Source organism: Megalobrama amblycephala, linkage group LG23 (genome assembly GCF_018812025.1).
Source record: "Megalobrama amblycephala isolate DHTTF-2021 linkage group LG23, ASM1881202v1, whole genome shotgun sequence".
Classification (NCBI taxonomy): Eukaryota; Metazoa; Chordata; class Actinopteri; order Cypriniformes; family Xenocyprididae; genus Megalobrama; species Megalobrama amblycephala.
In genome coordinates, this window is record NC_063066.1 from 24236548 (window position 1) to 24260928 (window position 24381).

Consider the following 24381-nt stretch of genomic DNA (forward strand, 5'->3'; position numbering starts at 1 on the left):
AATTAATTTTGACTTATTGTTCCTGAAAACAAGAAAATAATTTTTACTTGTCAAGAAAATGCTTCATGAATATAAGATATTTTGACTAGAAACAAGACAAAAACTCTAAGTAAGAACAGCATGTTTTGCAGTGCACTCCTGTTTTGTTTCTTACAGTACAAGCAAGTTGAGGAACACTGCATTTGATGTTTTACAGTACTGTCTTTTCTTTTCTATTTCATAGCTAATTATTTTTGCTTTGATTCAAATAAAGCTATGTTGTGATTGTACTGTAGTGTTTTTCATCAATATATTACAAACTTTGTTCAATGATTCTGTGTCTGTAGTATTCTCTCTACTACTGCAGTACTTTTAAAGAGATGTATTTACTATACATGTAGTACCATAATGAAACCTGTATCACCTATTTTGTTCTACAATATTTAATGATTGTACGAACAATGACACAGTGAAACTATCGGTTGCTTGTGTGTGGGTGATCTATAGTTATGTTTCAATGGTATTTCACAGTAAATTTGTGTTTTGAACCAATGATTGTGCAAGTGCAAGATTTCTTTAAAGATGTGAATGCACAATGCAATGTTTTGAACACTAGACAGCCTGTGTTACAAGTTTTGTGTCTAGAGTTTTGAAAAATGACATCAAGGTTCTGAAAATAGTAGCAAAGTGATTGTAAAAGACTGTAAGTAAGTTTTTCCTGAAAACAAGAAAATAATTTTTATTTGTCAAGAAAATGCTTCTTGATTTAAGAACTTTAAGATATTTTGGCTAGAAACAAGACAAAAACTCCAAGTAAGAACAGCATTTTTTGCAGTGTGAGAAGGTGGTACAGTATTTGGGGCCATAGACACAGTGTCTGATGAAGCATTATGATAAAATATTGGGCTACATCCATAGATATTGTAGTCTAATTGGTTCATGCTCCACGCTAATTGGTGACAATGAATCTCGTTATCTTGAAACTTTCATGATTTACAGTAAACATGGAAGATTGTTTTTCTGTTTCCATACAACTATGCATTAAGAGTGATGCAACAGTTACTTATCATTTTGAGCAGTTGTATCAATAGATAGTTAGATCATTGTAAGGAAATGAATAGACACTCATTTGAAATGTAATGTGTGAATTGCCTTTTGAAATAGTAGTACTTTGATGTTAAGTTGTGTCATATTGAACAGGTGATTTTTGTTGAATGAACGAATGATCTAAGTTTTATGTGTATTGTATCAAAGCAATTGAGAAAAGGATTAGAGTTTTGAAAAATGTGCATTTTGATCATTGGTTGTGAGTTTTGTGTCTAGAGTTGTGAAAAATGACATCAAGGTTCTGAAAATAGTAGCAAAGTGATTGTAAAAAACTGTAAATGGAACTTTAAATTAATAAAAGCTGTACTCAGTTGTAACTGTACCTAAAATTACTTTATGTAAAAAGGTAATATTAAAGCTTAAAGCATGAGACTTCTGTAAGTCATAAATCATTGACAACAATTAATTTTCTTTGCTGAACTATTCCTTTTTTAAAAGAGGAAAAATTAACATTGTTTTGTTTCATTCCAAAAACAAAAAACTAATACATTGGTACTATCTGAGGGTGAGTGAACAGTGACAATTTTCATATTTGGGCTAACTCTCCTTTTAACAACAGTGACAACAAGATACAAACTCACCACAATGCAACAAAACCCCATCCATTATGGATGTACAGTGTAGTTCTAGATTTATCCAGTTCAGGCAACACCAAAATATGGGCTCTGCATGATTCCCTCTGTCATGTAGGTCTTGAACATTTCATAGTCTGTGTGTATCGGCAGTCGTAGTATAATGAGGCAAGTATTGGCCTCTGGAAAGATTTTCCCGTCTTGATGGAGGAACTCTATTTCTGGGTGGTGGGGGAAACCCAGAGGTGGCACTGTGGAGGCTCCAGTGGCAAACTCCATTATCATCTCAAGGGTGAATCCATCAGTCTCTCCCTCTGCAAAATATATGTACAGAAAATCACAAACCTCAAAATACTCTAACCTATTATAAAATGTGTGGTACGTGCAGTTCTTTGACAGCGATATTTTGATCTAAATAGAGTTAGCCAGCCTGTCTAATTATGACTACATCTAGCTGCATGGTTTCTATATTTTGTCTGATTACAAAAAAATACAATCCTAAGTATTTGTTCTGCATAATGGTTAGATTCACCACAAATAAGATAACAATTTTTCATTTCAAACACTTGTTTTCTTCAAATCTAAGTCACTGTTTTTATTAATCACTCTTTGTTTATAGAGGACCAATAGCATAAAACAAATACAAATGACACATTACAAGAGAATTAAAAGCTACATAAAGTAGCGTTGGCATTCTAGCTATTAATTTAACTGCATGTGTCCTGCTCATAATGAAACAGTCTGAATATAAATATTTACTGTAATTGTAGTGATTCAGGACAAGGCACAAACACAATTTGGAAAATGGATTTAAGTATTCACTCATTATACTGTAGAAATTTTTAACATTTTGAAAAAAAAAAATTACATAAAAACATTTCATACCTTCAACGTAGATCAACCAGTCAGTCCAGTAGCATATGGTCTGGTTTTCCTTTGCCCTCCTGTTGCTGCCTTGTGGGGAAAATTTCACATGAAAAAGACTGCAGAGGTCCTTTGCTTGATGAACATGTCATAAAAAAGTGCAGGATATTTTTTCATCTCTTCCAGCAACCCTTCTGAAAACCTGCATAACAAACATAGCAGTCAATGGAAGTTTCAAGCTGATTATAGTTATGTTGTCAGAAAGGAAAGGTACTTCACCCAAAATTTTTTTAATTCTGTCATTAAATGCCCAGGTCAACCCGTAAGACCTTCATATACTGTATGTTTGCAACACAAAAGGTGTTCTATCATGACAACTCTCAGGAGATGTTAGCATGGTAGTATCTTTATTTGTGTTCTGGAAGTTAACTAAAGTCCTGGGATGTGGAAACCCATGAGGGTGAATAATTAACAACAGAATTTTAATATTTGGGCAGACTAACCCTTTAAATCACTTACTGGTCCAAGGCAGCTCTCAGTCTTCCATTTACAAAGAACTCTGCCGCTGACTGGACAAGAGAGTTCCTTTCTGTCAGGTGTGATATATATTTCAAGGCACCAATGATATTTAAGCTGTCTGCTGCTTCTGTAATGGCACAATTTGCCTCCTGAACAGTTGTTGCTTCCTGTATCTAAAACAGATGCGAAAAAAGCAATTTTACAATTGTGAGGAAAAACCATCTCTATCGGCACAGAATAAAACTGTTAAAGCAAAGAGAATCGTTTGGCCTGATGGTGGAAAAGCAGCACTAGATGCCCTGTGTTCTGTTTGACACTGATGCCTGCTCAAGCAGAGCTGAGCAATATGTACTCATTAACTGTTTTTATATGTACTTTGAAAGCTGTAGCTCATAATTATGGTAAGGGGCATTAAATTTCTGACACACACTTGTGGTGTTTGGTCAATCACAATGCACTGGGTCAGCTGACCAATCAGAGCAGATGGAAGGAGGGGCTTTGTAGAAAATGCCACATTTGAGAGAGGCTGGGCATAGAGGAGCTACAATAATGCACTGCATATGAAAAATAATGTTTTAAACAATTATTTAAATTCTCAAACATCTCCATACCTTGATTAGTTGCTCCCTCAATGTATGATCTCCAACCTCATCCACTGAGGCAGAGGATGTTGGCATACCACAGATCTGCTGAAAAAGCCTTTCGGAGAAGAAATGTGGGCCAACTCCTCCATGGACGACACACACAGCAATCATCTTCCCCACTGATGCATACAACCTATTCTCCAAAGCTAAAGTAAAACAGAAGAAATATTGATGTCAGAAATTCCTACAGAACCATTATGAATACTTTTAAAAGTTAATATTTTACCCCTTAGTCACCCCTGGCTTAATTTTTGTTTTTAGAATTCAGGAGATCTGATCATAATTGGACAATTTTAAATGAAAACAGGACTGTCATCCTTACATTCTACAGTCTTGCATTTCTAATGTAACAGGAAAACAGACAATTTTTTTAAACAGATTCATCTTTTTGACTCTTTGTAGGTCTCATATTTGTCCAAATTCTTTTTTCTTAGAATTGCATAATATGAACTAACAACTGCAAGTTATATAATCAAAATTGTGTACTATAAAGTCATGACTGTGAGATATAAACTTTATAAGTCAACTCTATAAGCTTTAAAATCACAATTGCAAGTTTATATCCCATAATTCTGAGAGAAAAAAAAAAAATCACACAATTGTGAGAAAAAGTCAAAATTGTTAGATAAAAAGTCACAGTTACCTTTTTTTATTTTGTGGCAGCTTCCACACAAACATCTTTGCATATGAAACAGTTATATATACACACGTGCAACTGTTGAACAAGTTTACAAATTTTTATTATAAAAGCTGTATAGATTAACAAAGTGTGAGGTGTTGATTATAGGATTATATTTAGATCTACCCTCATCACCTGAAAGGTTGCAGGAAAGAGCACTGAGCATTGATCAAGTGAATGCAGTGATCTCATCACTGCAACATGATTTCTGCGTTCTCACAAAATCCTTTTATCATAACTTACAGTGCAAACAAGGTGTAAACAGCATGAGACATATAATACAGTGTCGCATTATATATATATATACAGTGTCATTATAATGGACATTTTACATTTTTACAATTTTTTTCATGGATACCAAATAACTGAATAGCATTACAACATAACCTGACACAAAAGCTTTCTGTTTTAACAGGAGTACTAACCTTGTGTGTCTAGAGCCAAACTCCGGTCTTTCTCATGGCCCTGAAAGACATTTGATTGATGGATGGCCCGCATCAGCAACCGCAAGTATTCTCTAGTAGGGCCGCCTTCATCTATTGCCCTTTCCCCATTTTCCTTAGCATCAACAAACACTACATCTAATTTTGCTTGTGGGTTGAATCGTTGCCGCTTGACAGCTTGCAGGCTGCACTGTAGTACGTTTTCTCTGAACACATTTATTTAGTTTGCTGTTGGGCAGATGTTTCCATCAATTTTGCTTTGCAGTTTTTTTAGAATGGTCTGTAGGTCAACCCTGCAAGAGACAAAGATTGAATTGTTTTTAGTCAAATGCTGAACATTATGGTATATTTTAGATTATTGCTAGTTGCATAAAGCCCCGCTCACACATACAGGGACTTCCAGTCACAAAGCAACCTCATCCCATTATTTTTAAATGAAGAGTTGTTGGCTTTGTGTGTGTGTAATGTTAATTTGCGAATGCATAAAAAAATATTTTAACTGTTAGTAAATAAGCATATATAGGAACATACTCATCTAGGGCCACGGACCTCCCTTGATCTATTAGGAATAGATTTACAATGTCTGATGGCTGGGGAGATGGAGAACTAAGTGGTGTCTCTTCATCAATATCAATGACAATTGGCTCTGTAGGTTGGTCTTCAAAATTAAAATTAACGAATGGAGTCTGGGCTGTGAACAAAGCCACAGAAGGCTGTATAGAGGGCAGAGCAACTGGAGACTGGGCAGAGGTCAGAGCGACTGGAGACTGGGCAGAGGTCAGAGCGTCTGGAGACTGGGCAGAGGTCAGAGCGACTGGAGACTGGGCAGAGGTCAGAGCGTCTGGAGACTGGGCAGAGGTCAGAGCAACTGGAGACTGGGCAGAGGTCAGAGCAACTGGAGACTGGGCAGAGGTCAGAGCGACTGGAGACTGCACTGGGGATAGAGCCACTGAAGGCTGAACAAAGGGTGAATCCACTGGAGGCTGGGCAACATTTACAGGGTCACAGTGTTTTTCCTGAAATTAAAAGAACAAAGAACTATAATGTTGAGTTAAAATTGTTGATTTCTCAAATTGAATCAATTCTCATTTAGACAATCTGATTCTTAAATCCCAAGAATCAACCTCTTACTCTATGCTGAGTATGCTCTATTCTGAGTTAAGCTTGAAGCACACTTTATGACACTTTTTTATGACACTTTTTTCATTCTAAGGAGGAACTCAACACATTTGAAAACTATTTACTTACACTGGAAAAGATTCCAAACACTTACACACAGACATTAATGTAGACTGTAACTTTTACTGACTCTATACATTTGGGCATGATGAGTTATAATCTGTCATGTATCTGAAATTGACCCAGTAGAAGTGCTCTCGATAGCATCTGAAGAAGTAGCTTCCTGGATTCTGAACACCTCACTGGCCATTTCATCTTGTCCAATAAAATCAAACAAGTCCTAAAAACAAAGAGCCCATGATGGCAAATGTTAATAAAATACAGAATTCCAGAAATGAGGAAAAAGAACTAAATAAAACATCTATGAAATAGAGAAACCTTAATCCTTCTTCACAATGAACTTCTTACTTGAATTGGATCAGACATGATGAACTTCCTCTTATTCACATCTCCATTTGGATATTTAGCTTTCAGATATTCCCCATCTAGAGGTTCAACACGGGCTGCCATTCGCTGGCGTCTTTCCTCAATGGCCTAAAAAAACAAATAAATAATATATATATATATATATATATATATATATATATATATATATATATATATATATATATATATATACATTAAAAAAAAGAAAATGAAACAATAAAATATTTACTAACTAATATTTACTAATATATATATATATATATATATATATATATATATATATATATATATATATATTAAAAAAAAGAAAATTAAACAATAAAATATTTACTAACCTTTTTGCGCTTTTCTTCCAGAACCTCATAGCAGTGCCTCCTTCTGTCCTGCAATACCATATATGTATTACACATTTTTGTTTTAAACAAAATTGAACCTTGGCAAGCAAACTGCAAATAGTCAAAAATTACCTTTTGTATATCTGCCAACAAAGCATTATATTCTTCATCTTGCTGGGAACGTATAGCTTGCCACTCCTGAAGGAAATAAAGTATAACTATGAGTCACAAATCAGTCATATTTACAACCATTGACAACATCAAAAATAACTTCACTCACACGCAGATTTATGGATTCTGGGGTCTCAGCATTGAAGAAGGTTTCATCAAGTGCTGTAGTGTTGGATGGTTGTTGTGAGTTCTGGGGAATGCCTGCGGATGGTTTCATTACCTAAGTGAAGACAAAAAAACAATGACAAAGAATTTGTTAGAGTCACTGCACAGTAAAGAAGTTACTTGCTGTGCACAAACATATCATTTATATTAAGGTTAAATGTAAGGCCAATTTAACTGAACATGTCTAAAAGAAATGGCTCGTTCATTTGTACATCTAAGGCCAGATTTACTAAACAGGACAAATTAGCATAAAAACACAATCCCATAAATGCACTGATGGATTATAAAGTTCTGTGGGTGATTTACATAAAATTGCATTAAATAACTTCACTCACACACAGATTAACAGATTCTGTAGTCTCAGCATTGAAGGATGTTTCATCAAGTGCTGTAGTGTTGGATGGATGTTGTGAGTTCTGGGGAATGGCTGCGGATGGTGTCATTACCTAAGAGAAGACAAAAAAAAAAAAAAAAACAATGACAAAGAATTTGTTAGAGTCACTGCCCAGTAAAGATGTTACTTGAACTGTCACCTAACATTAACACCCAGTTTCACAGACAAGGCTTAAGGCTAGTCCTAGACTAAAATGCATGTTTGAACTGTCTCAACTGAAAATATCTTGCTCTGACAGATGTAAAAATATGTCAGCTCCATTGTTCTGTCACAATATGCACACATGTAACATTTTCTTGCACATCATCTTATCTAAGGCCTAGTACTGGCTTAAGCTAAGCCCTGTCTGTGAAACAGAAACATATAATTTATCAAAGTTAAATTAAAGGCCAATTCAACTGAACATGTCTTAAAGAAATGGCTCATTCATTTGAACATTTAGGGCCAGATTTACTAAACAGGACAAATTAGTATGAGAACACAATGCACTGATGGAAGTGTAAAGTTCTGAGAAATACTAGTACATTGTAAATCTGTCAGTAAATCTGGCCCTTGGACTTTGTTTAACATGTAGTGAAGTCATACCTGTGAAACCTCAGCTCTTGGGACTATATAGAGCCTGCCCTTTCCAATTGCTTTTTTTAGGTCTTTCACACTATTTGCATGCACTTTTTCTATCTTCCGTCCTTTTCCTGCTCTTGCCAAATGAAAACCTATTAAGTTTAAATTGGGTTGGGTAGTTGGGTAGCACTGGCAGACAAAATTGTCCAATTCAGACAGAGTCCAATTTAATTGAATTTTTGATCGCTGGATTCCTCTCCCTGTTGTTTCATGCACTGGTCTACCTACAAAATTGAAAGTACACATAAGCAACATAAAATACAGCTCATCAGCTAATCATATACTGTATGTAATAGATCAGGTTTAATATACAGATCACTACCAAGTTTGGTTAACAATGAGTAACATTTCCTGTTTTTAAAAGGATTTTTTTCCTGTATTTAAAATACGTTTATGCCCACCAAGAAAATATAATCAGAAAGTATGATAAGAAAATCATTGCAGTGTAGACAGCTCCATTGATTATGAGTTTTTGAAAGTGTACTACTTTGCATACCTCAGATTGACCTAAAGTAATAAACAGCTTCAGTGATTATAATGCCAGCAATCTTTGCTCACTTTTTTAAGGCTGTATTAAGGTTTTTCCTGCTACTAACTACAAAATAAAAAGTTTTTGCTTTAATAAACTCATTTAAATGTGCAGCTGAATCCAAGTGATTATGATAACCATAGCAATTGGTGAAACAAAACAATCTGATACTGTGTGTCAAATGATCTGTGCATTAAGTCTTAGAGTGTAAAAGTTAAATTATAGAAAAAAATAAAATAGCTAAATAAAATAAAATATTTCTAAATACTTGTTTTTATGATCTATCCTGAAAGTAATTTCTTTTTATGAATAAACAGGATAAGCTAATGTTTTGAGCAACCTCCGTTACAAAATGGTTTTGAAATTTATTTTGGAATTACAATTCAAATAACACTGTGTTACATCTGAAATCCTTATCAAGTATATATTTACCCAATCCCATGTTCGCAAACCGCTCAAGCTCTGTTGTAGATGGTAAAATCTCAATATCTGGGCCAGAGAGGAGGAAAAGGTGTGTTTGCCAGACAGAATTTTCTTGCCTTCCCGGTGGTCCTGGCATACACAAAAAATACACAGTTAAATAATATCTTAAACATTGGTAAATTACTGTTTATTATGGAAATGGTTACATAGCACAGCCCGACTTACTGTGAAGTTGTTGGACCTGATGCCGGAAAAGGCGTCTAGTTGAAGTAAGGAGGTTGTTATTAGTGTTAACTGAGAGCTGTTGTCTGGCTCTTAAGATGCTGTTAAAATTCTGTCAAAGGTCGCTAGCGGCATCTCTTGATCTGATGACATGGTTGGAGATATCTCTAATTTAGAGATATCTCTAATTTAAATCACCACTAGTGCAAATTATAATTTGAGATATCTCTAACTGGGTTTTGTCTAGTCATAATCAAATTGGAGATATCTTTAATTACAATTTCTACTAGTCAAAACTCATTTGTAGATATCTGAAAATATTTTCCAATTGAAGTCAATGGAAGAATATGACTAGTCATAAAAGCATTGTAGATATCTGTAATGTATATTACGACTAGTCAAATTAACATTGTAGATATCTTCAATGCATATTATGACTAGTCACAATCACATTGTAGATATCTTAATTGCAATTACGACGAGTCAAAATTGCAGAAGAGATATCTGGAACTGGAATTATGACTAGTCAAAACTGATTTATGACTAGTATGGGAAGGAGTATTTAATGCTAAAACGGCTTGCCATACTTAAATGGATACTCGTTTCCTCACTCCTCTGTCCTCCAGCCTGTGACCTGGTGTTACAATATATTCGGTTCCTGAGATATTTGTTTTCACTGGGTGGCGCAAGAGTGAATAAAGTAATTTTGTGAGCGAAATATGAGCGAATAACCTAAGGGGCTAGTCTAGTCTAATGCATTTTAATTTGACTCTTTGATGTGTCTTTGCCTTTTTTAAAACTTGTGAGTCTTCAAAAATTTGTTTGAATAGTTTGTGCCAAATCAATGACTGAAATAAACCTCCACAGATGTATCCACCTAATAAAATGCATGTACTGTAAGATACCCTGGTGTGATTAATCTGTCATCCTTAATTTCTTGCTCATTTTGTAGATAGCCAGCAGTGTTTCCCAACCTCCACAGGTCCATCACTAAGCTCAAGTACCCCTTATCAACACCATACTTATTATTCTCATATTATACTGGATATTATGTAACATTAAAGTCACAAAGCAACATCAAAATCTTTCCACATACTCATGGTTGGGAATCACTGATCTACAGACCAATTTGGTGTTTGCAAACAGCGATGACGTTTTTTATGGGCGGAGCCTACCTGGTTGCAGAAAATGACAGTTGAGCAGTAGCAGTCTATGGAAGCCACGAAATAAAAGAATAAAAAAAAGTTAATTTCGAGTTTATATCTCACAATTCTGACTTTTATTTCTCGCAAACCTGAGTTTATATCTCACATTTGTTACAAAGAAAAACAGAATTGTGAGATATGCTCGTTATCCTGTAACTCGTTATACTCGTTTTCTGAATTGCAATTCATCCCGCAATTCTGACTTTTTTCCCCTCAGAATTGTGAAATAAACTCACAATTGCGAGTTATAATGGCCGAACTGGGAGTCATAAACACGCAAATGCAAGAAAAAAAGTCAGAATTGTGAAATAAAAATTTTATAGACTATGTTTAAAAGTTATCTATGTAAAATGTTATAGGTTTAAATATTATTTCATGCTGTAACTGCTATGTATGTATGTCCTCTGAACTGCATATGTGAATATTGTAATAATATGTAGACTTACTGTTTACATCAAATTCCTGCTTTAATAGTAGACTAATCCTTGCAGGTGTCATCAGTGCAGTCTGTGAAACGTCTCCGTTTAGCTTCAAAGGACGTTTTCAACGATGGTTTTCTTTAAAAATGAAGACTATATTTTTTTGCATTCCGATTCCAACATCCAGAGGCACAACAAAACGTTTTTCTCTTATTCTGTGGATCTTGCACATTTTCCTCCAATTGCTACCGCTATTTTTCTGCAACCACTATGCGCGCGCAGCTGCAAGTGACGTAATTGTGACGTCTGCTCTAAGTGTCGGTACACGATCCGTTCCACCTGCACGATCCGTTCTACGCATGCGTAGTAGACTCTTTAGAAAACGCACATGCGCAAATGATAATTCTGTTTTGCGACGACCTGCACGATCCGTTATGTGTGTGTGTGTGTGAGTGTGAGGGAGAGAGTGCGTGTGAGGGAGAGAGTGTGTGTGTGTGAGGGAGAGGGAGAGAGAGAGAGAGAGAGAGAGAGAGAGAGAGAGAGAGAATTTTTACTCTTAAATAAAACTCCTGTGTGCACACATGCTTCTTTCAAGTCATTTCCATTGTCAGTTTGAAATACTCTATAACGTTTCCCCACACTTGTTTGTAGTTCTTTCTTTATGTAAGTGCAGTCTTGGCAGAAATGCATATTATATTCCTTAGTGTCTTCTGTAAACAACACTGAAGGGGTTATTTTCCTCATTTAGATTATACAGATATATATTAGCCTATATAGACCCATACTAATACAAAATTACTTAACTTAAAAGTTAACTATTAGCAGCTTTTAATAAAAAAAACGTCACAAACCGTCTTTGACTACTACTGACCTCAGACCAAAACACGGCAAGTTAAGGAAGTTAAGCCTTATACCAGCAATGAATCGCAAAGGAGAGTATAGAGGAAACTGATCATGTATGTTCATGTAACGACTCACAACTCCTTTATTATTTTGGATTGGCAACCAAGTAAACACATCCTAATGCATAGCCTAAGCTACATTTAAAAGCATCAAAATAGACCCGCTGTTAAATGTTAAACACAATACAACTAACGTTACACAGTTATGCCGCCTTGCCGTCAAGTGTTTCATTAGTAGGTACCGATCAGGTACCGATAGTGTAGGAAAACGTGACGTTTTCTACTACGTAATTACGCGCATGCGTGAAACGGATCGTGCAGGTGGAACGGATCGTGTACCGACAAGGTCTATAGGGTAGACTGTATATACAGTGGACTTTTTTCAACACTTTTCTCACACAACCTCATACAGTTTTTTTTTATTCGCTTTGGTACTATTTTCACAAGTAAGGTGTACATTTTCAAAACTCTTAGTACAAAAATCCAAACTGATCACACTTGTAACCAGGGCTTGACATTAACACCCGCCAACCCGCCAAATGCGGGTAGATTTCAGCTGTGGCGGGTAAGACAGCCACTCCCACTAGCCACTTTGGCGGGTTGAATATAATTTCAGCCTTCAGCCAAACGAAAAGTAGCCAAGCTCGTCGTATCACAAAATTACATTTCAGTCACAATTCTTTATCGATTAACTTGCGGTTAGTGAAGGCGGGATAGGCGGAATCGCGCTGAATGACACAACAGAAGCGCTCGCGTGCGCGATCAGTTCTCCTTGCGTCTGAATACACGCACACACAGATGTCAAAATGCATCGTGTGTATCTCGCGTGAATACAGTCGGCTATGGCTTACGGCTAAGTGGACGTAAAGAGGTGGGTAAAAACTGGATATGTGTCAGTATATGACGTCCATGCATTCAGCAGCCTCCAAATAAATACCTGTCTGTCATTAATGTTAATCAAACATCAACAAATGTTAAATAAATGTATACATGTATGCTAAATAAACATATATCTAAAAATATATATATATATTTTAAATTACTATTTGTAATTTGCTTCTTTGTTCTTTTTATATAGCCTAACAAAAATAACTGTACATACCTGATATATACAATGTATAGTATTGATTTGGGTGGTCAGTCTGCATTTGTAAGTTTGAAAGGGTTTTAAATCTTGTAAATCAAGTAAAATGACTCAAAATCAAGTAATTTAAGCATGCCAAAGTCAACTGTAATCATATAAAATGTAATTTCCCAACAGCAAAATTGTGGCCAGTGAAAATGCTGAGTGGCTAGTAACTTTGGAAAACCTCTAGCCACATTGGCTGGTGAGCAAAAAAGTTAATGTCAAGCCCTGCTTGTAACACAGCTAGTCATTCTTTCAAAACCTAATGGAATGCTTTCAGTCAGTTGCACATGTTTTTAGTCCACATAATCATTGTTTCAAACACAAGATTATTGTAATATGTAATGAGAACATTTGGTTTAATCACCGAAACACAACAGTATGATTTTCTTTCAGTTTAGTACTTTAAACAATCAGTTCATCCTATATATTATATCCCCTAACTCTAAACCTACCATCACAGAAAACATTCTGCATTTTTACATTTTATAAAAATACAATTTTGTATGATTTAAAAGCCGTTTTCCTCATGGGGACCAAAAAAACAAAACAAAGTCATGGTAAACCCTGCGTTGTGAACCAAATGTCCAACCAAAGGATGGTACAGTTTTTTTTATTCGCTTTGGTACTATTTTCACATCTAAGGTGTACATTTTCAAAACTCTTAGTACAAAAATCCAAACTGATCACACTTGTAACGCAGCTAGTCATTCTTTCAAAACCTGATGGAATGCTTTCATTCTAGCTGTACAAGTTTCATTTTACATAATCACTGTTTCAAACACAAGATCATTGTAATATGTAATGAGAACATTTGGTTTAATCACCAAAACACAACAGTATGATCTTCTTTCAGTTTAGTACTTTTAACAATCAGTTCATCCAACAGCAAACAATGCAAGATACATGTTTCAAATCACCCTTTATGCTGAAATAATTATCATTATCATAGTTATCACAGGCTACAGATGCCACATTAGAAAAAAACACTTACATTACCTAAATTACATAATTGACATAAAATCCATAATGTTTGTAATAATATCTATTCAGTATGCTATCAAAAGGTTTGATAAAGTATGACACAGTCATGATGTTTTGTATAGAACAGAGTGTGCTGGCAATACAGCAAATGTTCCTACTGTACCACATGAATCTATACTGTAGTTGATCTTTACTGATGAAGGGTGAGTTACAGAAATGTGTCAGTCTCTGCCATGGTAATGCCTCTTCTTACAGCATCACATGGCATTCTATAATGTAAAATGATGTTGGTTTGCCATGTTTTATGGGGACTTTCCATAGACATAATGATTTTTACTTATAAATGCTATATTCTATCCCCTACCCATAAACCTATCACAGAAAACTTTCTGCATTTTTACATTTTATAAAAATTTTATTTCATAAGATTTATAAGCTGTTTTCCTCATGGAGACATTTGGTTCACAGCGCAGTGTTTACCAGGACCACAGACGCACACGCATACACACACACACACACACACACACACACACACACACACTTTGAAAATTGTGGTTATCATCTAGGTAAATTTGAGATACATTGCTTATAATGTAAAAAGAATTTGTTACATTTGGTTATCCATAACGTAAATTGCAAATATGTTCTATAAAACTATGCCTATAAAATCAATATCTATAGAAATCTATAGGTGTACCAAATGATTCATTGATTAACCATTAAGTTCAGTTGTATTTAATAATAGACAAATGTATTAAACTGAACGAAAAGAGATGCAAATCAAAAGTTTGATAGTAATAGCATTATGAAAGGCAGTTACTGTGAATGAAACATTTATATAGATGAAACACTTATTTTGTGTTGTGAAAAGGATTCTTTGTGATTTTGTGTATTGTACTAACACAATTGAAAATATGCTGAAATGTTTGAAAAAAGTGCACTTTTGATGATTTGCTGTGATATTAGTACTAAGAGTTTTGAAAATTTACCAGTTACTTTTGAAAATTGCACCAAAGCAATTAAAAAAAACTGTAATCAGAAGCAGTCAATTTGTATGTATAAAAAGTTCAAGATTGAGTACTCTGTGGCCAGAAATATGTCCATTATGTCAAATATTGGTCCGTGTACTTTTGCGTCCATTCGTTTTTCCTTTTTTAAACCAGAAATGAAATATGGAAAATGCGGTTTCTTTGTTTTTTAATTTAACATTGATGAATAGAATTAGCAGATACAAGCCAATTTTCTTTATACAAGATTAATATTTTATAAAAAATAACATAAATGATATTCAAATTGTTATTTAATATGTAAAAATGCTACATTTAATTTCCAGTGTTTCTCGTCATACACACAGACGCTAAAGCGCCCTCTAGTGGCTTTTTCTCTGGCGTCAATAGACTCGCTTCAAGAGCCAGCCTAAATGACATTGATTAATTTTCATTCATTAAATTATTATTATTTGTACATTTATATTTTAACCTAAACATTACATTTCTAAACCTTATAGCCTCTTGTTTAGCGCTCTAACATGATCGAGTTCCCGCTAGTGGTCTCAATCCCGTCATTTTGCTATTTTTTTTTATGTGAATAAAGGCCAAAACGACATCTAAAATTACTGACTTTTTCGTCTGGCTCTGTTAGGTGTTTTATATTGTTTTATATTGAGAAATTGTTTGGAATCAGAAGTCACTTTATGCCGTTAAAATTGAAAATATACCAACATGATGACAAAATTATACCCCAATATGTGATTTTCATGAAGACAAAATTCCCATGCCCTTTGCCTCATTGGAGGTTTGACATGAAATATTTCTCAATTCTCACTGAAAGCAAGGCGTTACGGCCGTGTCGCTGGACATTAAAAGTTCAAGATCGATTTCCCTTGGACCAGAAATATGTCCATTTGGTCAAATATTCAATAATCTATAGTTGACATTTCATCAGAAGGTGTCAATGAGTCAGTACAGAAGGTTCTTGATCGAGAACTAATTTGCCAGAAATATGTTCTGTCTGACCACTGAATCAACGAGTATGTATTGAAAGTTCAAGGTCGAGTAGTTTTGGGCCAAAAATATGTTCAATAGGTCAAATATGTACTACAGTATGGCTGGTGTGACATCAGAAGCTGTCAGTATCTATTTATAAAAACTTCAAGATCGAGTAGTTTTGGGCCAGAAATATGTCCTTTAGGTGAAATATGCAATACTGTGTGGCTGATGTATCATCAGAAGAAGTCAAGGAGTTTATATAAAAAAGTTAATAATATGAAAAGTTCTAATATGAACTTCAGTTCAGCTGATGAGAAGACTTTAATGAGTATATATATAAAAAGTTCAATATCGAGTACTCTTTGGCCATAAATAATTCTGTAGGTTAAATATGGACCATTGTCTGTCTGAAATAACATCAGAAGGCATCAATTAGTCAGTAGAGATAATTCTTGATGGAGGACTAATTTGCCAGAAATATGTTCAGTGGGTCTAATACGGACTTCTGTATGGTTGAAGTGACATCAGAAGGAGTCAATAGTAATATATAAAAAGTTCAAGCTCGAGTACTCTTTGACCAGAAATATGTCCTTTAGGTCAAATATGCAATACTGTAAGGCTGACATGTCATCAGAAGGAGTCAGTAAGTCAGTATAGAAGGTTCTTGATCGAGGACTAATTTGCTAGAAACATGTTCAGTAGGTCAAACATGGGCTCAGGTAACATGGTTACTCAGGCTGAAGTAACATCAGAAGGAGTCAATAGTAATATATGAAAAGTTCAAGATCGAGTACTCTTTGACCAGAAATATGTCCTTTAGGTCAAATATGCAATACTGTATGGCTGACATGTCATTAGAAGGAGTCAGTGAGCTTCTATAAAAAGTTCATGCCTGAGGACAGATTAGCCAGAAATTTGTTCAGTAGGTAAAAATTGTTTCATATATGCCTGAAGTAAGATCAGAGTGAATCGATGAGTATGTGTTAAAAGTTCAAGATCGATTTCCCTTGGACCAGAAATATGTCCATTCGGTCAAATATTCAATAATCTATAGTTGACATTTCATCAGAAGGTGTCAATGAGTCAGTATAGAAGGTTCTTGATCGAGAACTAATTTGCCAGAAATATGTTCTGTCTGACCACTGCCTGGCAGACGTAACATCAGATAAAATCAATGAGTATGTATAGAAAGTTCATGATCAAGTACTCTTGGGACAAAAAAATGTTTAAAAGGTCTAATATGGACATTTTATGGCTGAAATAAAATCATCAGGAGTCAATAAGTATGCATGTAAAGTTAATGATCATGGACTAATTTGCCAGAAATATGTTTCCTCAGTCTAATATGTGCTCATGAATGGCTGAAGTAACATCAGAAGGAGTCAATGAGCTTCTATAATAAGTTCATTCCTGAGGAAAAATTTGCCAGAAATATATTCAGTAGGTCAAACATGGGTTTAGGTATGGCTGAAGTAACATCAGAAGGAGTCAATAGTATTTTATGAAAAGTTCAAGATCGAGAACTCTTTGGCCAGAAATATGTACTTTATGTCAAATATGCAATACTGTATGGCTGACGTGTCATCAGAAGGATTCTATGAGCTTATATTAAAAGTTCATGCCTGAGGACAAATTTGCCAGAAATTTGTTCAGTAGGTCAAAATGGGTTCATATATGGCTTGAAGGAAGATCAGAGTGAATCAACAAGTATGTATTGAAAGTTCAAGGTCGAGTAGTTTTGTGCCAAAAATATGTTCAATAGGTCAAATATGTACTACAGTATGGCTGGTGTGACATCAGAAGCTGTCAGTATCTATTTATAAAAACTTCAAGATCGAGTAGTTTTGGGCCAGAAATATGTCCTTTAGGTCAAGTATGCGATACTGTGTGGCTGATGTATCATCAGAAGAAGTCAAGGAGTTTATATAAAAAAGTTAATAATATAAAAAGTTCTAATATGAACTTCAGTTCAGCTGATGAGAAGACTTTAATGAGTATATATATAAAAAGTTCAATATCGAGTACTCTTTGGCCATAAATAATTCTGTAGGTTAAATATGGACCATTGTCTGTCTGAAATAACATCAGAAGGCATCAATTAGTCAGTAGAGATAATTCTTGATGGAGGACTAATTTGCCAGAAATATGTTCAGTGGGTCTAATACAGACTTCTGTATGGTTGAAGTGACATCAGAAGGAGTCAATAGTAATATATGAAAAGTTCAAGATCGAGTACTCTTTGACCAGAAATATGTCCTTTAGGTCAAATATGCAATACTGTAAGGCTGACATGTCATCAGAAGGAGTCAGTGAGCTTATATTAAAAGTTCATGCCTGAGGACAAACTTGCCAGAAATTTGTTCACTAGGTCAAAATGGGTTCATACATGCCTCAATCAAAGAGTAAGTGTTAAAAGTTCAAGATCGAGTACCCTTGGACCAGAAATATGTCCATTAGGTCAAATATTCAATAATCTGTAGTTGACATTTCATCTTAAGGTGTCAATGAGTCAGTATAGAAGATTCTTGATCGAGGACTAATTTGCCAGAAATATGTTCAGTATGTCAAATATGGGCTCATGAATTGCTAAAGTAACAACAGAAGGAGTCAATAGGAATGTATGAAAAGTTCAAGATCGAGTACTTTTGGGCCAGAAATATGTACATAGGTCAAATAAGCAATACTCTATTGCTGACATTTCATCAGAAGGAGTCACTGAGTTTGTATAAAAAGTTCACGATTGAGGTCTGCTTTGCCATAAATATGTTCAGTAGGTCTAATATGAACTTCTGTACAGCTGATGAGAAGGCTTTAATGAGTATATATAAAAAGTTCAAGATCGAGTACTCTTTGGCCAGAAATATGTCCTTTACGTCAAATATGCAATACTGTATGGCTGACGTTTCATCAGGAGTCAATGAGCTTCTATAAAAAGTTCATGCCTGAGGACAAATTTGCCAGAAATTTGTTCAGTAGGTCAAAATGACTTGAAGGAAGATCAGAGTGAATCAAAGAGTATGTATTGAAAGTTCAAGATCGAGTAGTTTTGGGACAGAAATATGTTCAGTAGGTCAAATATGTACTACAGCATGGCTGATGTGACATCAGAAGGTGTCAGTATGTATTTATAAAAACTTCAAGATCGAGTACTTTTAGGCCAGAATCATGTCCATTTTGTCAAATATTCAATACTCTATAGTTGACGTTTTTTCATCAGAAGGTGTCAGTAAGTCAATATAGAAGGTTCTTGATCGAGGACTAATTTGATAGAAACATGTTCAGTAGGTCAAACATGGGCTCACGTAACATGGTTACTCAGGCTGAAGTAACATCAGAAGGAGTCAATAGTAATGTTTGAAAAGTTCAAAATCGAGTACTCTTTGACCAGAAATATGTCCTTTAGGTGAAATATGCAATACTGTATGGCTGACAAGTCATTAGAAGGAGTCAATGAGCTTCTATAAAAAGTTCATGCTTGAGGACAGATTAGCCAGAAATTTGTTCAGTAGGTAAAAATTGTTTCATATATGCCTGAAGTAAGATCAGAGTGAATCAATGAGTATGTGTTAAAAGTTCAAGATCGATTTCCCTTGGACCAGAAATATGTCCATTTGGTCAAATATTCAATAATCTATAGTTGACATTTCATCAGAAGGTGTCAATGAGTCAGTACAGAAGGTTCTTGATCGAGAACTAATTTGCCAGAAATATGTTCTGTCTGACCACTGCCTGGCAGACGTAACATCAGATAAAATCAATGAGTATGTATAGAAAGTTCATGATCAAGTACTCTTGGACCAAAAATATATTCTTTGGTTCAAAATGGACTACTGTCTGTCTAAATTAACATCAGAAGGATTCAATGAGTCAGTAGAGAAAATTCATGATCGAGAACTAATCTGCCAGAAATATGTTCAGTAGGTCTAATATGAACTTCTCTACAGCTGATGAGAAGGCTTTAATGAGTTTATATAAAAAGTTCAAGAATGAGTACTCTTTAGCCAAAAATATGTCCTGTAGGTCAAAAATGCAATATTGTATGGCTGACGTGTCATCAGAAGGATTCTATGAGCTTATATTAAAAGTTCATGCCTGAGGACAAATTTGCCAGAAATTTGTTCCGTAGGTCAAAATGGGTTCATATATGGCTTGAAGGAAGATCAGAGTGAATCAACGAGTATGTATTGAAAGTTCAAGGTCGAGTAGTTTTGGGCCAAAAATATGTTCAATAGGTCAAATATGTACTACAGTATGGCTGGTATGACATCAGAAGCTGTCAGTATCTATTTATAAAAACTTCAAGATTGAGTACTTTTAGGCTGGAAACATGTCCATTATGTCAAATATTCAATACTCTATAGTTGACTTTTCATCCGAAGGTCGAGGACTAATTTGCCAGAAATATGTTCTGTAGGTCAAACATGGGCTCATGTATGGCTGAAGTAACATCAGAGTGAAGCAAAGAGTATGTATAGAATATTCATGATCGAGGACTCTGGGGACAAAAAAATGTTTAAAAGGTCTAATATGGACATTTTATGGTGGAAATAAAATCATCAGGAGTCAATAAGTATGCATGTAAAGTTAATGATCATGGACTAATTTGCCAGAAATATGTTTCCTCAGTCTAATATGTGCTCATGAATGGTTGAAGTAACATCAGAAGGAGTCAATGAGCTTCTATAATAAGTTCATTTTTTGAGGAAAAATTTGCCAGAAATATATTCAGTAGGTCAAACATGGGCTCAGGTAACATGGTTACTCAGGCAGAAGTAACATCAGAAGGAGTCAATAGTAATGTTTGAAAAGTTCAAAATCGAGTACTCTTTGACCAGAAATATGTCCTTTATGTCAAATATGCAATACTGTATGGCTGACGTGTCATCAGAAGGAGTCAATGAGCTTCTATAAAAAGTTCATGTCTGAGGACAGATTAGCCAGAAATTTGTTCAGTAGGTCAAAATGGGTTCATATATGGCTTGAAGGAAGATCAGAGTGAATCAACGAGTATGTATTGAAAGTTCAAGGTCGAGTAGTTTTGGGCCAAAAATATGTTCAATAGGTCAAATATGTACTGCAGTATGGCTGGTGTGACATCAGAAGCTGTCAGTATCTATTTATAAAAAGTTCAAGATCGATTACTCTTTGGCCAGAAATATGTCCACTGGGTCAAATATGCAATACTATATACCTGACATTTCATTAGATGGAGTCAATGATTAGGTAAAGAAAGTTCTTGATCGAGGACTAATTTGCCAGAAATATGTTCAGTAGGTCTTATATGGACTTCTGTATGGGTGAAGTCAAATCAGAAGGAGTCAAAGCGTATATATAAAATATTCAAAATCAAAAAATATTCAAGATCAAGCGCACTTAGGCTAGAAATATGTTCCTTAGTTCAAATATGGCCTACTGTTTGATGTAGCACCCAGATTCAATGAGTCTGTATAGAAATTTCATCATCAGGGAGTAATTTGCCAGAAATATTTTTCAGTAGGTCAAAATGGTTTCATACATGGCTCAAATAATATCAGAGAGAATCAATGAGTGTGTATTGAAAGTTCAGAATCGAATACTTTTCGGCCAGAAATATGTTCATTAGGTCAAATATGGACTCCAGTAAAGCTGATGTGACATCAGAAGGTGTCAGTAAGTATATGTAAAAAGTTCAAGATCGAGTATTCTTTGGCCAGAAATATGTCCATTATGTCAAATATGCAACATCAGAGTGAGGCATGTATATAAAGTTCATCAACATCAAAAGGAGTCAATGAGTCTGTAAAGTAAGTTCAAGTTCAAGAAACTTTTGGACAGAAATATGTTCAGTTAATATATGGGCTATTGTATGGCTTTATTGCGTCACATAATAAGTTAGTTGTTGTGTATATTGCGATGAAGCAGCGCGTGCCTAATATGTTAATGTGTTAATTGTCGTGCATCAGCATGCATGTTATCTCTTCCATGCATAACGGAATAAGTTAATTTTATATACACTGCAAGGATTATATGTTACTTATTGTATGCAACAGAACTTCTGTATTACCTATTTAATGCAGAAACCAAATTAAAGTTTGAAATTGTTTTATTGCAATGTAATGTTATGTTTTCTCTTCAAATCACAAAGGAATTTGTTTTAGTGCAATGCAGTTCAACAGCACCTGCGTTTTGTGTTCACTGAACAATACACAACAAATTAGTGAGTTTTTGTAAGCAATGCAATGAAACAGTGCATAGCCTATATGTTATTCTTCACTGCATAATGCATTAAGTTAATCTATATAAGTTAGTTAACCTTAAGGGCATACTTAATATGTATTCTGTTATGCATTGCAATGTACAGCACATATGTTTCTTTTCTGTTCAGCGCAAACGGAAAGAGTTAGTTCATGTATGCAACGCAGTGCAACAACCATCTTTCATGTGTTATAACTTCACTGCACAACCGATCAAGTTACTGCAATGCAAGTACAATACACGTCATTTGTTATCTCTTCAAGTGCTAACGGATAAGTTAGTTCATACATCGCAACACAATGCACTATGTGTTATCTCTGCGTTAGTTCTCGTATACAATGCAAGGTAACAGCGCATAAATTACATGGTGCAATGCAACAGCGTAATAAGTTAACTGTTGCATGCAAAGCACTGACACAAGTCTTGATGCATTGCAATTCAACAGCATATGTGATTTGCTTTCTCTTCAATGCAAAAGGAAAGAGTTAGTTCATGTATGCAACGCAGTGCAAAAAGCACCTTTCATGTGTTACAAGTTCACTGAACAACCGATCAAATTACTGCAATGCAATGCACATGTTATGTGTTATCTCTTCAATGCATAACGGATGAGTTAGTTCATTCATCGCAACACAACGAGTTATGTGTTATCTCTCCAATGCATGAGGAATACGTTAATTCTTGTATAGGATGCAAGGAAACAGTGCATATCTTAGATGTTGCAATGCTACAGTACATGTTTTTTTTTATTATTTCTTCTATGCACGGCGTAATAAGTTAACTATTGTATGCTATGCACTGAAACAGTTCTTGATGCATTGGAATGCACTAGCTTATGTGATTTGTTTTCTCTTCAGTGCACAAAGGAAAAAGTTAGTTCTTGTATGCAACGCAGTGCAACAAACACCTGTAGTGTTCTCTCTTCGCAACGAAACGGAATAACTTACTGAAATGCAATGCGCATTTGATGTGTTATCTCTTCAATGCATAAAGGATGTGTTAGCTCATTCATCTCAAGACAACTAGTTTATGTATCTCCAATGCATGAGCAATACTTTAATTTCTTGTATAGGATACAAGGACAGTGCATATCTTACATGTTGCAATGCAACAGCGTAATGAGTTAGCTATTGCAAATGGAAAATGGAATAATTTACTGAAATGCCATGCCACATCTTGTGTTATATCTCAATGCATAAACGGCTGAGTTAGCTCATTCATCGCAAAACAACTAGTTATGTATCTCTTCAATGCAATGTTAGTGCAATACGTTAGTTCTTGTATAAGATGCAAGGAAACAGTACATATGTTTTTTTTAGTTAGTTTTTGTATGCAATGCAATGAAACAGTGCACAGCTCATATGTTATTCTTCACTGCTCAACGCATTAGGTTAGATCATTATAACGGTATATAACTTCACTGCACAACCAATCAAGTTACTGCAATGCAATACACGTTATGTGTTATCTCTTCAATGCATAATGGATATGTTAGTTCATTCATCGCAACACAATGCAATACACATTATTTGTTATCTCTTCAATGCATAATGGATAAGTTAGTTCATTCATCGCAAAACAGCTAGGTATGTGTTATCTCTTCAATTCATAATGGATAAGTTAGTTCATTCATCGCAACACAATGCAATACACGTTATTTGTTATCTCTTCAATGCATAATGGATAAGTTAGGTCATACATCGCAACACAATGCACTATGTGTTTCACGGCGAATTCGTACTAATTCGTACGAATTAACCAAGTGGCTAAATCGTACGAATTCGTACGAGCTGGGTCGTACGAATTCGTACGATTTGTTCCTTGCATTTAAAACAACCTCGTCAAGGCGAATTCGTACTAATTCGCACGATTTAATTACGTGGTTAAATCGTACTGTATAGTACGATTTCTTGTTCGCGTTGAATAACTCTCGATTGGAAAGCATCGCGATATTAAACAGCAGTTACACGTGCCACATCTCGGTAAGTAGTCTGTCATATGCTGTCCTAATGTCCTTTTATAATGTTCTATATAAGTCCATTATATGTTATTTATGAATCAAATCGGCTCCATAATGCTCGCTGGATTTAATCTGCCATCTCTTACCATGTTTTGTTCCAAAAAGTTGAACATATATGGCTAGCTAGGGTGATTAAACTCGTTAGCGTTAGCTAGCTTCGATCAGTTTATTATGTTCATATTGGTGGAATTATAGCTCAATACGGCAATGATTACTATGCTTTTACTATAG

The 24381-nt window shown here is 35.0% G+C and overlaps 1 protein-coding gene across 4 annotated transcripts; it reads right to left on the reverse strand.

Moving 5' to 3' along the window:
* Nucleotides 1-3: 3 nt before the first annotated feature.
* Nucleotides 4-10476, reverse strand: LOC125258945. 4 transcript variants are annotated; one of them, XM_048176195.1, is made up of 13 exons: nt 9060-10476; nt 8063-8322; nt 7419-7529; nt 7028-7138; nt 6880-6945; nt 6748-6795; nt 6395-6520; nt 5339-6266; nt 4790-5100; nt 3653-3831; nt 3042-3214; nt 2544-2724; nt 4-1972 (listed from the first exon to the last, which is right to left on the reverse strand). In XM_048176195.1, the coding sequence occupies exons 1-8, from the start codon at nt 9184-9186 to the stop codon at nt 6150-6152; spliced, it is 966 nt and encodes a 321-aa protein (XP_048032152.1). In that variant the 5' UTR covers nt 9187-10476; the 3' UTR covers nt 4-1972; nt 2544-2724; nt 3042-3214; nt 3653-3831; nt 4790-5100; nt 5339-6149. The 4 variants fall into 4 exon arrangements, with proteins under 4 accessions (XP_048032152.1, XP_048032149.1, XP_048032150.1 ...); XM_048176193.1 differs by having other exon boundaries at nt 5-1972; nt 5339-5823; nt 6081-6266; nt 6748-6945; XM_048176192.1 differs by having other exon boundaries at nt 6748-6945.
* Nucleotides 10477-24381: the final 13905 nt, after the last annotated feature.

Bases quoted from the DNA above. Each gene is read 5' to 3' on its own strand.
- LOC125258945 (XM_048176192.1), bottom strand. From the start codon at position 9,186: ATGCCAGGACCACCGGGAAGGCAAGAAAATTCTGTCTGGCAAACACAC. The intron at 8,323-9,059 runs GTAAATATATAC...TCAATTTTGTAG, and splicing joins GTTTGCGAACATGGGATTGG to GTAGACCAGTGCATGAAACA. The intron at 6,946-7,027 runs GTGAGTGAAGTT...TATTTCCTTCAG, and splicing joins CAGAATCCATAAATCTGCGT to GAGTGGCAAGCTATACGTTC.